This window comes from Pseudochaenichthys georgianus, chromosome 17 (genome assembly GCF_902827115.2).
Source record: "Pseudochaenichthys georgianus chromosome 17, fPseGeo1.2, whole genome shotgun sequence".
Lineage (NCBI taxonomy): Eukaryota > Metazoa > Chordata > Actinopteri > Perciformes > Channichthyidae > Pseudochaenichthys > Pseudochaenichthys georgianus.
In genome coordinates this window covers 34,779,851-34,796,486 of record NC_047519.1, presented here as the reverse complement: position 1 = coordinate 34,796,486, position 16,636 = coordinate 34,779,851, and the positions used below count along the sequence as shown (strand labels likewise).

The window sequence follows — 16,636 nt, the reverse complement described above, 5'->3', positions numbered from 1 at the left end:
AGAATATATCTATTTTGTTACTGCCACACACAGATGCCTTCTCCTGTGCAGAATTGTAACGTTTTAATGCTTGAGCAACATGATGAAACTCATAAGCGGATCCAAATTCAATTGAGGAAAACTTACCTTGGAGAACTGACGCTCAAGCATAGCAAATCATTCTGGAAATTGTCCTGTGGGTTGTGGTGATCTAACCCCTGCTTCTTTATCCACGTTTCTTTCTATTAAGGTATCTCAAGGGATAACTGGCATAAACGCCGCAAGACCGGCGGTAAACGCAAGCCCTACCACAAGAAAAGGAAGTATGAGCTTGGACGCCCTCCAGCAAACACAAAAGTGAGTAAAACAGTGATCACCTGCTTTCATGCCGGTGTTGAAGTGTGGGTGATGAAAAAGAGACCTTAGGTTTGTCATTTTTGAGCCGTTTTGGATCAAAGTTCTTGACTTACCAATGCCCGGACATGTCATAGTTACTCTGACACACTTCAACGCATCAGAATACAATCTTAACTCATGGATAACCCGAATCCTAGGAAACCGCAAAACTAACATTTGTCTTTTTTATTATTGTTTTTCTTAGATTGGACCCCGTCGCATCCACACAGTGAGGGTGCGTGGAGGGAACAAGAAGTACCGTGCTCTGAGGCTGGATGTCGGTAACTTCTCATGGGGCTCTGAGTGTAAGTTTGATTTATTTCACAAAAGGCATCTTACAATGATGATAACTTTGTCCAGTTCTGCTACTGAATGCAAGTGCTGATATCAAAGACATCTGAGAAAGATCTGTTTCCTGTGCCTAGCATTTTAATAAAGTTTTATTTACTCGTTGTCTAACAACAGGTCCAAAGGAAGCAGCCATTAGCTTTTACTAACTGCCCTTTATGTTGTGTACACAGGCTACACACGTAAGACCAGGATCATTGATGTGGTCTACAATGCCTCCAACAACGAGCTGGTCAGAACCAAGACCCTGGTGAAGAACTGCATCGTGCTCGTGGACTCTCTTCCCTACAGGCAGTGGTACGAGGCCCACTTCGCCACTCCTCTGGGACGCAAGAAGGGAGCCAAGCTCGTAAGTGGAAGGACACACATTTACACTACCCCTTGCTCTGTGTAGAGAATCATAACTCATGTGTGTAACTTGGGCCAGAGAATGCATCCATTTTGTTAAAGCCACACAAAGACACCTCTCGTAATTCCAGATCGTGAGACTCTCGGGGGTGCACGTCTTTCAATGAAGATAACTTTGTCCAGTTCTGCTACTGAATGAAAGTGATGATAATGTGACTCTGAGAAAGACCTCTTACCTGCACCCCCTTACTCTGCAGTTTCCTAAAGTCCTAAACACTTCGGTATCATGGGTTAGTTTTCTGTCTTTATTTATTTGAATGCTTATTTAACAGTTCCTGTAAGCACCCTTTCAATTAATACTAGCAGGGACTCATAAGCGCTTCAGATGCCCCTGTAATGAGTAGTACATTTTTATGCATTTTAGAATCATCTTTCAGAAATGCATCGCAGTTCTTTTAATATCTTGCTAATGGGCTTTCTTTCCATTGTTAAGACTCCTGAGGAAGAGGAGGTCAAAGAGGACCCAGAAGAAGTACGCCAAAAGACGGCCAAGATCAGCCCCCTCTTGGAGGAGCAGTTCCAGCAGGGAAAACGGCTTGGTGAGTCTGAACATCTGTCGTCTACTGTAGTGATGGTCCTTAAATCATTACATGGACTGCATCACTGGCTAATTTCCAACCAAGCCACCAAGATCTCAAGTAAACTAAATGGTAGAAAATGTCCCTTACGCCTCTATACAGTTCTGTCTGTGCTGGTATACGTCTCTCAATGAAGATAACTTTGTCCAGTTCTGCTACTGAATGAAAGTGATGATAATGTGACTCTGAGAAAGACCCGTTACCTGCACAGACATCACTTATAACTAGAGATGATCCGATCACGCGATCGGGGATCGGAGCCGATCACGCGATTTTCAAAAGATCGGAATCGGGAGAAAAAAATCGGGGATCGGGATTTTTTTTTTTTTTTTAAATATAAAATATATATTTTTTTAATTTAATGTTACAAAACAAAAATGACCATGTTCACGTCTTAAAGTCATCCTGAGGACTTAGTTTTGGTTTAAAATTACACAACATCATGTATGTGTTGCTTTCTTTGGGCTTGTTTTCAGACCTGGTTGCTTATTTCTCTGAAATCTGGCAACAGAGTGGGTGCAGTGTCTAATAGTAGCAGTAAGCCCAGATAGCTGAATTCATCGCGTTAGATGACCAGCCGTTATCTGTTACCTTTTTTTTCTCTTAACGCATCGCATAAAGATCGGATCGGGAAAAATCGGTATCGGCAGATTGTCAAAATCAAATAATTGGAATCAGATCGGGAGCAAAAAAAGGTGATCGGGACATCCCTACTTATAACCTAGTCTGGGTGCTGAAGTTACAGATCTTACATTTTCATGGGCGTTTGGCAACAAATCCTTAATTTCTCTTAATTTAAATAAAACGTTATAGTATGATAAAGAGTCAAAGTATTAATGCCACAGAGCTTGGATCCCTGTAAAATAGACAGGGGTTGGACAGGTTTTGATAGCGGTTGTTCCCCTCAGCTGACATGTTGTCTCTCCTCCTGCAGCTTGCATTGCATCCAGACCCGGCAGGTGTGACGGCTACATCCTGGAAGGCAAGGAGCTGGAGTTCTACCTGAGGAAGATCAAGGCCAAGAAAGGCAAATGGATGTTCAGCTGTTTGATACGTCAATAAAATCCAAAAGCCCCACAACTGTCTCGTAACTGTGTCCACAATTTTAGTTTAAAAAATATATATGTTTTGCTTTTCCTGCCTAGAAAGCAGTATGTAAATATTACAACAGATGTATAGTTCTGAACAGAAACAAACTGTACTAACTTCGAATGAATTCTAACCATCAATGTTTTCATGTATTTAAAGTAATGCTGTCAAAATTATAGCGTTAACGGCGGTAATTAATTTTTTGAATTAATTGCGTTAAAGCATTTAACGCATGTGCAGAATGGCCCGACCCATACGTGCCACCAGTGGCAGCGCCAGGGTATGGCTGGGGTAGGCTACACCCATACCAAGAAATGGCTTAGCCCCACCATGAACAATGATGTTAAAGTAAGCAAAATAAAGTCTGACAACTCACAACAGACAGCAGTTAGTAAGATTGATTTCAGTAGCCACTTGTCTGGAAATACCGAAGACGAGAAACGGTTTTGAAAACTTTTGTCACGTAGTGATCGTCTTCTCAATAGAACATCTTTGATAATGTCTTCTGGCCAATCAGAATCAAGATAACGGCGTGGTGTTGTTGCAGGAAGTCCCGACGGAGAATACTTTTGCTGTAGTAGTTGCACATAACTGGTACGCAGGTACGCATGCGGGGCAACAATCTGAAATGCTTACCGTCACTTGTGTCACAAAGCGCATTTGGTACCGACGTACATGTGAAGCTTTTCCAGAAGGCGGTTAGATCACCCCCCCCCCCCCCGTGTTGATTGAAATCAACACGTAATGAAATCAGACCCCACGGTTTGATGATTGATAGATGTGTGGGCCGACTTTCATTTTGACACACAGAAAAATGTTATAAACATACATAGGCTACTGTATGTTACACGGATATATCCGCCTTCTTTCATTTATCTTTCCATTCCCAACAATATACATAAAGAAATGGAATATTTTGGACATAGTTCGAATGGTGATTAATCATGATTAATTAATTTTTAAGCTGTGATTAATCTGATTAAAAATGTTAATCGTTTGACAGCCCTAATTCAAAGCTATTTTTGCTCTCTACATGAATTAACTATTAAAAGGCACATAACATTGTTTAGTTGAGTATAAGGACATTTGCAGCTGCATTCAGAATTTGCCCTACTATGGTGTTAGGGGTCAAAATTAGCGTCATATATACAGTGGGGCAAAAAAGTATTTAGTCAGCCACCAATTGTGCAAGTTCTCTCACTTAAAAAGATGAGGCCTGTAATTTTCATCCTAGGTATACCTCAACTATGAGAGACAAAATGAGAAGAAACAATCCAGAAAATCACAGTCTGATTTTTAAAGAATTTATTTGGAAAATAAGTATTTGGTCAATAACAAAAGTTCATCTCAATACTTTGTTATATACCCTTTGTTGGCAATGACAGAGGTCAAACGTTTTCTGTAAGTCTTCACAAGGTTTTCACACACTGTTGCTGGTATTCTGGCCCATTCCTCATGCAGATCTCCTCTAGAGCAGTGATGTTTTGGGGCTGTTGCTGGGCAACAAGGACTTTCAACTCATTCTTTCCTTTACACGGATCAGTCGTCCTGGTCCCTTTGCAGAAAACAGCCCCAAAGCATGATGTTTCCACCCCCATGTTTCACAGTAGGTGTTCTTTGGATGCAACTCAGCATTCTTTCTCCTCCAAACACGTCTTGATGAGTTTTTACCAAAAAGTTCTATTTTGGTTTCATCTGACCATATGACATTCTCCCAATCCTCTTCTGGATCATCTAAATGTTCTCTAGCAAACTTCAGACGGGCCTGGACATGTACTGGCTTAAGCAGGGGGACACGTCTGGCACTGCAGGATTTGAGTCCCTGGCGACGTAGTGTGTTACTGATGGTACCTTTGTTACTTTGGTCCCAGCTCTCTGCAGGTCATTGGCTAGGTCCCCCCGTGTGGTTCTGGGATCTTTGCTCACCGTTCTTGTGATCATTTTGACCCCACGGGGTGAGGTCTTGCGTGGAGCCCCAGATCGAGGGAGATTATCAGCGGTCTTGTATGTCTTCCATTTTCTAATAATTGCTCCCAGTTGATTTCTTCACACCGTGCTGCACTATTGCAGATTCAGTCTTCCCAGCCTGGTGCAGGTCTACCATTTAGTTTCTGGTGTCCTTTGACAGCTCTTTGGTCTTGGCCATAGTGGAGTTTGGAGTGTGACTGTTTGAGGTTGTGGACAGGTGTCTTTTATACTGATGACGAGTTCAAACAGGTGCCATTAACAAGTGGAGGACAGAGGAGGCTCTTAAAGAATAAATTACAGGTCTGTGAGAGCCAGAAATCTTGTTTGTTTGTAGGTGACCAAATACTTATTTTACAGAGGAATTGACCAATTCATTCATTAAAAATCCTACAACGTGATTTCCTGGATTATTTCCCCCCATTCTGTCTCTCATAGTTGAGGTGTACCTCGGATGAAAATTACAGGCCTCATCTTTTTAAGTGGGAGAACTTGCACAATTGGTGGCTGACTACATACTTTTTTGCCCCACTGTATGTGTGACTGTTAGGTAATGACTTCATGATATTATGTGCTCTACACTTGTGAAATGCCAAGACAAATAAATGGAAAAGTATTTATCTGGGTTGCTAGTCCCCGACATGTTTGGTTATGAAGCAAGGCTTGTTTATTTATATAGCCCCTGTCAACATAAGAAAGAAATGGACTGAATCGAAACTTAATAGTAGTACAATCAAAAACAGTATGAATCAATCAAACTTGATGTGTTTTTTTTAATGTACTTTTGTATTTATAAGTCTACCCCTGATGTCAATTTTAGTATACAAAATATATGATCATATATGTTGAATAAGTAAAGGGGAAAATAATGTCAACGACAACATACGTAATTATCTCCCCTGGATACTACTCCTAATACCAGGGTGGGTTACATCACGCAGTCTTAGTTTTAATGTGTCCATGTGTAACAATACAAATCGTGAAAGAACAAATACAAGCTGTCATTACCACAATGTTACCAAACATTTTCCATACCTATGGATATAAAAAGTTAGGTAAGGGACTTATTATACACTGGGGGAAAAGTCATTTTCCACATGCCCAGGGACGACACGTGATCAATCCCGCGGCTGTGATTGGTTGTCATATGTGGGACAAAGGTTGTGGTGGTGTTCAGTCTAGTTATATGTGCAGTCGGTGCTATCAAGACACATAACAATGCTGCTCAACAAGGTACGTGTCTTTAAATTAGCTTTAATTCAGCAGCATATTTTAAAAGTTATAGTTATGTTAATTTGATGCACACAGCTTGTTGTCTTATTGTCCTAATGTTTAAATCAGAGGAACGTTAAACTACGTCAACGGCTAACGTTAGCTAACAGCGTTCTAACGTCTAAAACCGACGTTACAAAACAACGTCATTGTCAAAACAATGACCAAGATAACGCTAAACATAATGAGCAAAGTCTTTCTGCACAAATGATCAGCTAGCTGGTCATCTTTGAAACACAGCGAAGGTCGTTGAACAAAACTCAAGTCATGGATATCAGTATCCGACTCTTTCAGACAGTTCTTTAACATACAAGGACTTTTCTTTTTAATATTAGTACATGATTAAAATATTATACATTGACCACATTTAAAAAGGATATAGTCAAGGTATATGGTACTTTCCATCAGATGTTACGTATGTGTCCTACAATCACACTAAACATTCTGGCATGTAAACCTACATTTCTTAAAGCAATATAGCCAAACACATTGTGAGCTGGGCTGTTGTGATGTAATGAAAACAAGGGCATTTGTCATTTCCTCATGGCTTGATGTGAAAAACAATTGGGCAATGAGTGTATCGGGTTTTATTGTGCTGCATATTTATAAAAATGTTTGACCCAATACGTTAGAAAAGTCTTTAATGATTCTATTTATACCTTCACTTCAGAACTAAATTAATCTCTATGTGTATCAAACTTTGTGAGGTGAATACTTTCAAGTAGCTCTGAATCAGAATTCCTTTTATTTGTCCCACAACGGGGGGTGTACATTACAGCAGCAGAGATATAGTGCAGATAAAGTGAAGACAATAGTCCTACATATTAAGAAAGGAAAAATAACTAAGTATGCACACTTTATTATTAATTTAAAAAAACACATGGCAGAGAAGTAAACCATGGTAAAAAAGTAGCAGAGTATATCATTTTTTTTTAAAGAGACCATATAACATTCATGAGGTAGCTTGTACTCTTTGCCAATGGTAAATACATTGAGAGGAAAATGCTAATATGCGCTAAATTCTTCATGAAAACGTTAGAGGTGTGGAGGTGCCCTGTTAAACTGAGTTTGATCCACAGTTTCTCAAAGCCAGCGTGCGGTCGGGGATCCGGCTGCAGAACTCCGCTGCTGCCAGTGCTTCTGCATCTAACAACACATCCCTCGGCTTCTCGTTTGGTGAGAAGGAAGTAGAATAGATGATTAAAACGCTATCATTCATGACCAGTTTTGAAGTTGCTGATTTTGTGTTGTGCTGCTTTGACCCACAGAGCTGTCTGAGCAACAGAAAGAGTTCCAACAGGCGGCGAGGAAGTTTGCTCGTGAAGTGATCGTCCCTGCTGCAGCGGAGTATGACAGGAGTGGCGAAGTGAGTATAATACATGCAAATAATAGATTATATTCAATTATAATCTTATTCAATGTTGTTGTTTGTTTACGGTTCAGACTGTTTGTCGGTTTATGGAGCTGTGTAGTATTGGCTAAAGAAGAACCCCTTATCTTATGCCGTTTCTACACTGTAGCTTATGTGCATTAAAATCGTTAAATATTTGCACCGATCCTTATCATGTGGCGAATACATAGATTTGTGTTTGCCTTGTTAGAGGTCTATTATTAATCCTTCAGAGATTTGTTTTGTGCTGGTGCATCGTGAATGTCCCCTGAGAGTGGTGATCATATTATTTTCTAAAAAGATTGAATAACTCTTCAACGTCCTGTTTTGCAGTATCCTCTGCCCATCATCAAGAAAGCATGGGAACTCGGTTTAATTAACGGCCACATTCCACAGGAGTATGGTATGTTATTTACTTGCTGATTGACTATTTCATCTTGTCTCAGATTAATTTAGTCTGAAGGTGATGGCCTATACCCACACGCAAATAAAGAATAGCATCTCAGTTTAAGTATGTTTAAATGGTTTCTAATTGAAAATGAAGTTTATTAATGCCTGTGTAAAAACACCTTGACACACCTTGCTATGTTTGTCCCTTTGTAATCAGGTGGAATGGGCTTGACCATCTTTGACAACTGCCTCATCACAGAGGAGTTGGCTTATGGCTGCACAGGCATACAGACCGCTATCGAAGCAAACTCTCTGGGAGTAAGTACCGTACTTTTCGGACTATAAAGCGCACCTGCATATAAGCCGCAGCAGCTAAATTGTCCGTCTGTCTTGCTCTCGTTCTGTCTCTCGGTTCCACTTTTACTTTGGCGCGCTACCTGTCTCACTCTTTTCCGGCCTCCATCTTTTCCTGCTGGAGCCCGCCCTTAAAGATGGCGGGCGCGGACCGGTCATAGAGCCCATAGAGTTAAAGGTGGTTAATTTTACCTGTAAAATCCATAGATTTAGGAGGTTCCCTAGTGGCCGTTAGCTGTACACACAAAATGGGGAAAAAAGTCGCGGCTTATAGTCCGAAAAGTACGGTGGTCGTTTTCCCTGCTTATTATTTGAAATCAAATCACAAAAATATAGTCCACTACGATGGTCATTTTTCAAAACTGATTTGCAAATCCAACGTTTAATCATCCGTTTCTCTCTCACAGCAAATGCCTGTTATTCTAGCCGGCAATGAAGCGCAGAAGAGTAAGTACCTGGGTAGGATGATGGAGGAGCCTCTCATGTGTGTAAGTATGAGAAATAACACTGGCGTAGTCATGCTTGTTGATGTTGATAGCACACGTATTCAAAAAATAGTCTGTTTATGTGTAAACAATTCTTCATCCAAGGATGTAAATGACAGAACGAATGAATAGCCGCTGCCCTATGTAAATCATTCACTGTGTTATTTGTATTAATGCAAAGATCACAAACAACACAACGTGAACACAGGTATAGCTCTTTCCTGCCTCAGATCTGACGGGGTTAACTGACTGCTGGGTGTTTTCTGCAGGCGTACTGTGTGACGGAGCCCGGCGCCGGCTCTGATGTGGCCAGCCTCAAGACCCGTGCTGTGAAGGTGGGAGACGAGTACGTTGTTAACGGGCAGAAGATGTGGATCACCAATGGCGGGAAAGCAAACTGGTATGTACTGTTTCTCTTAGTGTGTGTGTGTGTGTGTTTTATTTGTCCACTCATATGTTGATAAGAGTATTAAAAACGTGCCTTTAGAACAGATTAAAAAAAAAAGTGCGATTAAATATTTAAATTGGCTGACATTCCTAGTTTTTGATGCAACAAAGTCTGAACATGATAACTTTGGTTAAAGGAGGCTTTATTGAAGGGCTTTGTATTAGACTGCTTTAGTTTAACCTAGGTGTACCTAATAACCTGTCAACTGATATGTATATGTACGTATATCCATAACACTCATAAATACACATACATCTGTCTGTTGCTCTAAGTTTTTTTTTGTATTACTTTTCTACGTCTCTTATCCTCCTAGGTACTTCCTCCTGGCCCGGTCTAACCCAGATCCTAAATGTCCTACCAGCAAGGCTTTCACTGGCTTCATTGTGGAGGCTGACACTCCTGGAATTATAGTAGGAAGGAAGGTAAGATGAGGCTCAATTGTTTTAGGAATGTAGTTTTATCCATAGCTAAATGTAGTAATGGTACTTTGCAACGTTGCACGTGTGCTCCAAAAGCTGTGATAGTACATTTTAGGAAGTAGCAGAATATACAAACCGATGCCATTTTTACAATTTACCTGGGAAAAGTCACCTATCCCCAAGACGCCAAAGGAATGATTTTGAATGTTATTGTTTAAAATCCCCCAAATGTATATAATTCACCATTTAACGTTCTTTCTAGAGACAGAATCTTGCTACATGTCCCTCTGCTTTGAGACTTCTTATTTGTCTCCTTGTGAGCTCCTTATGAACTCCAGACTAATGTTGTGTATTTGTATAAAATAACATTAGATTTGAATTGATAGGAAAACATCTGCTATCCAGTCAGTGGTCCCATCCTCCCGGTGTTGCTCACTGTGATATGCACACCACAAGATAACAGGGCTTTCGTCTGTTTTGTGCTTGTAGGAGATAAACATGGGCCAGAGGTGCTCCGATACCAGAGGCATCACTTTTGAGGATGTGAGGATACCGAAGGAGAACGTCCTGATCGGAGAGGGGTCCGGATTCAAAATTGCCATGGGGGCCTTCGACAACACAAGGCCACCGGTAAGTCTCCTAACTGTAACTGAACTTGACATTTGTAGCACCATGTATAAATGTCTCTTTTGACATCTCATATCTGATATTATATTGCTACATGCAAACAATTGGATACCAAACGGTTCATGCTAATGTTTATTTATCACTGAAGACATGTATCTGTGATGCTAATGTAAGTATTGCTTTGCAGGTGGCAGCAGGAGCCACAGGTCTGGCACAGAGGGCGCTTGATGAAGCAACCAACTACGCAATGGAGAGGAAGACCTTCGGAAAAGTTATTGCTGAGGTTGGTTCTCTTCATTTCATTCATCAGCAGAAAACCACACGTTCCATCACAGGCTTATAACGCTGATGCATCCCATTTGTAGTTCAATGAATTACAGAATTTACTGAAGAGTGCTGAAAGAATAAATAAATACATCTTGCTCTTGTCATTGAATTCCAGGAGACTAGATTGCATATGAAAAACAGCAGGGATTAACTTTGATAAACGAAGCATAGCGCCATCTCCTGGAGTGTCTTGTTTGTACCATTTCTTGGGATCAATGTTATTGAAATTCACAGAAAATTATACTGTACTAATATATTTAAGCTCAAATAACTTTTTTATCTTCATTTTTACTAGTTTTGAATCGGATCATTTCGTTTCAGTTGAAATTATTTTCTTATAGGATATCATTTATTTATTTTTTTCCCGCTGCTTGTTTAGCTTTAGCTTCAGGTATAGTGTTAAAAGGTGAGGAGAGGACTAACAGGCCCCTCTGTCTCCTCCTGTCCAACAGCACCAGGCCGTGTCCTTCATCCTGGCTGAGATGGCCATGAAGGTGGAGTTGGCCCGGATGGCGTACCAGCGCTCGGCCTGGGAAGTGGACCAGGGCCGCAGGAACACGTACTACGCCTCCATCGCCAAGGCATTCGCCGGAGACATCGCCAACCAGGTGGCCTCTGACGCCGTGCAGGTGTTCGGAGGAAACGGCTTCAACAGCGAATACCCCGTGGAGAAGCTGATGAGAGACGCCAAGATCTACCAGGTGGGTGCTGATGTTTCAGGGATTGCACCTAAGGACATCTAGAAAAGAAGATTATTCATTGTTAATTAGGGATGGGTACCGTTAAGGTTTTAACGGTACTACTACTTTTATCGATACTGCTTATCGATCCGGTCCTTTAACGGTACTCTTCAGGGTTCGTACGGTCATTGAAAACCTGGAAAAGTCATGGAAATTGAAAATGTAAATTCCAGGCTCTGGAAAAGTTCTGGAAAACAATATTTTTCCCAAAGTTTTGGAAAAGTCATGGAAATGTAACTAAAGTTGCGTCAAATATAATTTACATTTAATCTAATCGCTGAAATAATCTGCGGTCGCGAGCTGTTATGTGCCATCATGACGCGCATGGTGTTATTTTTTAATATATGAAGTGTGTGCTCGAGTCTTCCTGCCTGTCGGCTGAACTCTGCTGCTCCGGGATGAGGGTGAGCTACATTAGCTACGGTGCGTTCGCTAACTGTGCGGAGTCACTGTGGCACAGACTGAGCCGCTGGTGAACAGCTGTTAGAACGGGCCGTTCAGGTGTTCAGAGCAGAGCGGCAGAGCGTGATGTGCACTGAAACGTTTTTCTGTCGCATTGTCACTATCTGCTAACGTTAGCTTTAGCCTTTGTTTTCTAATCGTTTTTTTCATAGGCTATACACAGAGGTGGTATAAGTATATAGATCTTGTACTTTATTAAAAGTAGAAGTACTCAGATCTTATACTTTAGTAGAAGTAGGCTACTCAGATCTTGTACTTAATAAAAGTAGAAGTACTCAGATATTGTACTTTAGTAAAAGTAGAAGTACTCAGATCTTGTACTTGATTAAAAGTAGAAGTACCAGAGTGTAGGAATACTCTGTTTCAGTAAAAGTCCTGCATTCAAAATGTTCCTCAAGTAAAAGTAGAAAAGTATTCTCATCAAAATATAGTGAAAGACAGTAAAAGTAGTCGTTGTGCAGATTGGTCCATTTCAAAATAATATATATGATATGTTTTATAATGATTGATCATCAAAGTGTTCTCAGAGCTGGTGAAGGTGCAGCTAGTTTGAATGACTTTGTAGACTGCAGGGTAGCTGGTGGATTTACTCCAGGTGGAACTAAAGTCTGATTCAACACTTGATTATATTTCACATCATTCATCCACATCTGTGAAGTAACTAAAGGTATTAAATACATGTAGTGGAGTAGAAGTACACCATGTACCTCTGAACTGTAGAGGAGTAGAAGTACACCATGTACCTCTGAACTGTAGTGAGTCGAAGTACACCATGTACCTCTGAACTGTAGAGTAGTAGAAGTACACCATGTACCTCTGAACTGTAGTGGAGTCGAAGTACACCATGTACCTCTGAACTGTAGTGAGTAGAAGTACACCATGTACCGCTGAACTGTAGTGGAGTAGAAGTACACCATGTTCCGCTGAACTGTAGTGAGTAGAAGTATACCATGTACCTCTGAACTGTAGAGTAGTAGAAGTACACCATGTACCTCTGAACTGTAGTGGAGTCGAAGTACACCATGTACCTCTGAACTGTAGTGGAGTAGAAGTACACCATGTACCTCTGAACTGTAGTGGAGTCGAAGTACACCATGTACCTCTGAACTGTAGTGAGTAGAAGTACACCATGTACCGCTGAACTGTAGTGGAGTAGAAGTACACCATGTTCCGCTGAACTGTAGTGAGTAGAAGTATACCATGTACCTCTGAACTGTAGAGTAGTAGAAGTACACCATGTACCTCTGAACTGTAGTGGAGTCGAAGTACACCATGTACCTCTGAACTGTAGTGGAGTAGAAGTACACCATGTACCTCTGAACTGTAGAGTAGTAGAAGTACACCATGTACCGCTGAACTGTAGTGGAGTAGAAGTACACCATGTACCTCTGAACTGTAGTGGAGTAGAAGTACACCATGTACCTCTGAACTGTAGTGGAGTAGAAGTACACCATGTACCTCTGAACTGTAGTGAGTATAAGTACACCATGTACCTCTGAACTGTAGTGGAGTCGTAGTACACCATGTACCGCTGAACTGTAGAGTAGTAGAAGTACACCATGTACCTCTGAACTGTAGTGAGTAGAAGTACACCATGTACCTCTGAACTGTAGTGAGTAGAAGTACACCATGTACTGCGTTACTGCATAAATACATTAGTACAGAGCAACACAGGTGGGGCAGACAGGTATGCTGCCAAAGGCCTAACGGTTCTTCTGGAGGAAGATTCAGGCATACATAACACACCTGACGTGGAAACGTTACTCGTGGATGGGGCTACAGAGCTACGAGAAAGACAGTCGAACCCGGTGCATTCCTCCGTCTGGATGTGGAGCACTTTCGCAAGATGTTTAGACAAACTGCTCGTGTTACCGCCCTGACATGCTAAACTCTTATTGCACTATTGGTACCGAGCATTGTCCACCTCGAGACGGGTAAAGTTTCACCACACCTCGTAGCGCGTTCTCTCCGCCATCCCCGCCGTGTGTGTGTTGCTGCATGTAGCAGCTGCGTGTGTGTAAACTGCCACGCCCCCTCGCACACAGACGGGAGAGAGAGATCTCTCGTCTGGATTGGAAAGATGAAAATAATCATAGACGCATGTTGTAGCCTTATTGCACATTAGAAACGGAGTTGGCGAAACTAAAACTGCAATATAATGTTTGTGCAGCAATAAGACACATGACATGTTTTTAGATGTCTCCAGGACCGATAAAAAGACCGATAATGTCGGAGCTTAACGGTACCACGGTCTTTAATAATTCAGCCCCGGGGCCACTTTAATACGGGGGCTCGGTACCCATCCCTAGTGTAAATGTAGTTGATACTGCAAGAGGTGCAGAAGTGCAACAACAAACTTGTTTTAATGACCTCTGGTAAAGCCTCCATTCAAAAGAACTATTGTTCACACACTCAACTTTGGAATGGTTTAAATTGTATTTCGGGACGTTTATAAAACATTTCAAGCCCTGGATGTTGTGCACCCATTTGCTAATGGCTGAGGTCGTTAGAATAACTTTTCTAAATGTTATTTCATTTCCTTTGCAGATCTACGAGGGCACAGCTCAAATCCAGAGGATGATTATTGCCCGAGAACTCCTGGGAAGATACAAGAAGTGAACTCTTCACACCTGGCGTCCCTTATTCAGATGTACTGATGTTGTGTTCCTGGGAATAGAGCTGCTTATTTATACTCACAAAATGTTGTTTGCCTTATCAGCACTTAATCCGGGCCGAGCTTTGTTCATATTGATCCAGACTTTGCATCAGCCGTCCACTTTTCTAATCAGAAAACATCAGAACCCTTCAACACCTGTACTAGTTTGTTTTTGAAATGCATCGTAGAACTGTTGCCTTACTTTGAGACGGGGTGGGTTTGGGACCACCACATTCACGCAGTCCCTCACACGACTGTCGTGTCAGGCTCCAACCTCTGTAAATAATATGAACCAGGAACAAATGCAACACGAACAGATGAAGCATAATGAACTATGACAATGCTAGCCTTCTGATCCTCCTTGGAAGAAGCCAAGAATGTAATGCTCAAATTATAATTAATATTGTTTGAAAATAAACATCTAATGTAACAGCGATCAGTGAGCGAGTGGCAAACGACACTTGAACGAAATAACACAAAACAACGATTCCTTTGACGTTAGAAGTGTTTTAATGCTGCATCTAATTCATCACCTTGACTTCTAACATTACAACTGTGCACTTTGACGACTGCCGGTAACCTCATTAGCATGATTGATGCTAACTGTGATCAAGTGTTTGTTTACTGTCTCTGTGAACGGTCTGAAGCCAAAGATTTCTTCTATTGTCCTTTTTTTTAATAATTGGAAGAAAAGAAACTCGTAATTTTGGAGCTTCTTTTGTTGTTTAAAGTGCAACACAGCAGCTTGACGAAAGTATATTTTTCCGCTCGGCGCCGATTTGTTGTTTTCACCTGTAAAAGGGGGCGGGGCCGTCTGTTCGACGTGCAACCAGCAGCGACGCACTAACGCCATAGGACCGCGACGTCAGCTATGCGATGGAAGAACGAGGACGTCGTAGGGATCTACTTGCTTCTACTATTAGAACATTTGTGTTCAGTGAGACACTTTTTAAGACCGACACTGCAGTCGGTCGGTAAAATCCTCCAGAGACAAGAATTAATTAATTGTATTCCATATTCAAAACTTAGACAAATAACCCGTGATAGCCATGGTGTTCCTTTGTCTTGGTTATGTTGTGGGCACTTATGTCACAAAGGGAGTGAAGGAGGTTCTGGACCCTCGTCCTCCAACAACATTGAATCTGGACGGATACTTTTTTAACCCTTGTGTGGTGTTCGGGTCAAATTGACCCGCTTTCCATTTTCAATGAATAAAAAAAAATATAAGGATATTTTCGTTCAACCTGAAACTCAATGGCCGGGGCTTATTTACTGTGAAGGACATGTGGAATTGTTTTTATTTTTTTCAAATTCCCACCCGCATTTATGTCCTTCATGAGAGGTTTGGGTCAATCTGACCCGGATACAATACCAGGACAGACAGAGAAAAACACACAGAAACACACAAACTAAAGACACACACACACACACACACACACACACACACTTGTTTGCATCGAGAAGCTGTTTGATCCTGTTTTCCCTTGATCTTTACCCTTTGTAGTGTGTACACAAAACTATCCTAGAACATTATAAACATTTTACATTTTCTCGCACTCCCCCCCCGCACCTGCACGCCGGAGGAGGGACTACACAGATACATAACCTCACATTCATTTTATTTCAAACCTTTATTTATACAGATAAAATCCCATTGAGATCATTGATCTCTTTTCCAAGGGAGACCTGCTCAAGTAGTTCCACATGAAACATAAAAACATAAACAGAACAACAAAAGGACATCATACAGCATCATTTACAAAATAATCCACATAAACAGGTACCAATAGCTTCTGATTGAGTAGCATCCAACCGAGCTTTAAAAACATTTAGTGGCACCAGATTGTTCAGTTTCCATTTAATGTGCAGACTATTCCAAGACAGAGGAGCTGCGCATCTAAAAGCTGTCTTCCCTAAGACAGTCCTAGCAGTTGGCACATTTAATAAAACCACAGCATTCGATCTCAGGCAGTAGCCACTTACAATTCTCCGTGAGATCAGGGAGCAGATATAAGATGGAAGTTTCCCTAACATGGCTTTATATATACAAATGTACCAGTGACTGAGCCTCCGTACAGTTAGTGAAGGCAAACCAGCCCTTGCATACAGGGTACAGTGATGGGTTAATGCTTTACAGTTTGTCACACATCTCAGTGCGCTGTGATACACAGCACATTACAGTGTATAGTGCAGAACTACAATTATCTACCAACAAAATGGCCAAAAGATATTCTGCTCAGAGCCTTGGAGCTAATGATGGATGAGAGTGAGTGGAATGCATTAGAGGAACACGGTGAAGTGGA

At 41.3% G+C, this 16,636-nt stretch overlaps 2 protein-coding genes and 4 non-coding genes across 6 annotated transcripts; all 6 read left to right on the top strand.

Moving 5' to 3' along the window:
* Positions 1–33: 33 nt before the first annotated feature.
* Positions 34–2,789, top strand: LOC117462614 (small ribosomal subunit protein eS8-like). The gene is made up of 6 exons (XM_071206400.1): positions 34–55; positions 230–336; positions 581–680; positions 897–1,072; positions 1,565–1,670; positions 2,644–2,789. The coding sequence occupies exons 1-6, from the start codon at positions 34–36 to the stop codon at positions 2,769–2,771; spliced, it is 639 nt and encodes a 212-aa protein (XP_071062501.1). The 3' UTR covers positions 2,772–2,789.
* Positions 378–485, top strand: LOC117463057 (small nucleolar RNA SNORD46). Its single transcript, XR_004553885.1, has one exon. It is a non-coding gene; the product is annotated as a small nucleolar RNA SNORD46 (small nucleolar RNA).
* Positions 709–782, top strand: LOC117463052 (small nucleolar RNA SNORD38). Its single transcript, XR_004553880.1, has one exon. It is a non-coding gene; the product is annotated as a small nucleolar RNA SNORD38 (small nucleolar RNA).
* On the top strand, positions 1,230–1,297 carry LOC117463048 (small nucleolar RNA SNORD38). The gene has a single exon (XR_004553876.1). It is a non-coding gene; the product is annotated as a small nucleolar RNA SNORD38 (small nucleolar RNA).
* Positions 1,835–1,902, top strand: LOC117463050 (small nucleolar RNA SNORD38). Its single transcript, XR_004553878.1, has one exon. It is a non-coding gene; the product is annotated as a small nucleolar RNA SNORD38 (small nucleolar RNA).
* A 3,101-nt stretch (positions 2,790–5,890) lies between the features above and the next one.
* On the top strand, positions 5,891–14,769 carry acadm (acyl-CoA dehydrogenase medium chain). The gene is made up of 12 exons (XM_034104742.2): positions 5,891–5,996; positions 7,115–7,211; positions 7,304–7,401; positions 7,759–7,828; positions 8,033–8,133; positions 8,577–8,657; positions 8,924–9,054; positions 9,416–9,524; positions 10,011–10,151; positions 10,336–10,431; positions 10,928–11,176; positions 14,225–14,769. Exons 1-12 carry the CDS (start codon positions 5,982–5,984, stop codon positions 14,294–14,296), a joined length of 1,260 nt encoding a protein of 419 aa, XP_033960633.1. The 5' UTR covers positions 5,891–5,981; the 3' UTR covers positions 14,297–14,769.
* The last annotated feature ends 1,867 nt before the right edge of the window (positions 14,770–16,636 follow it).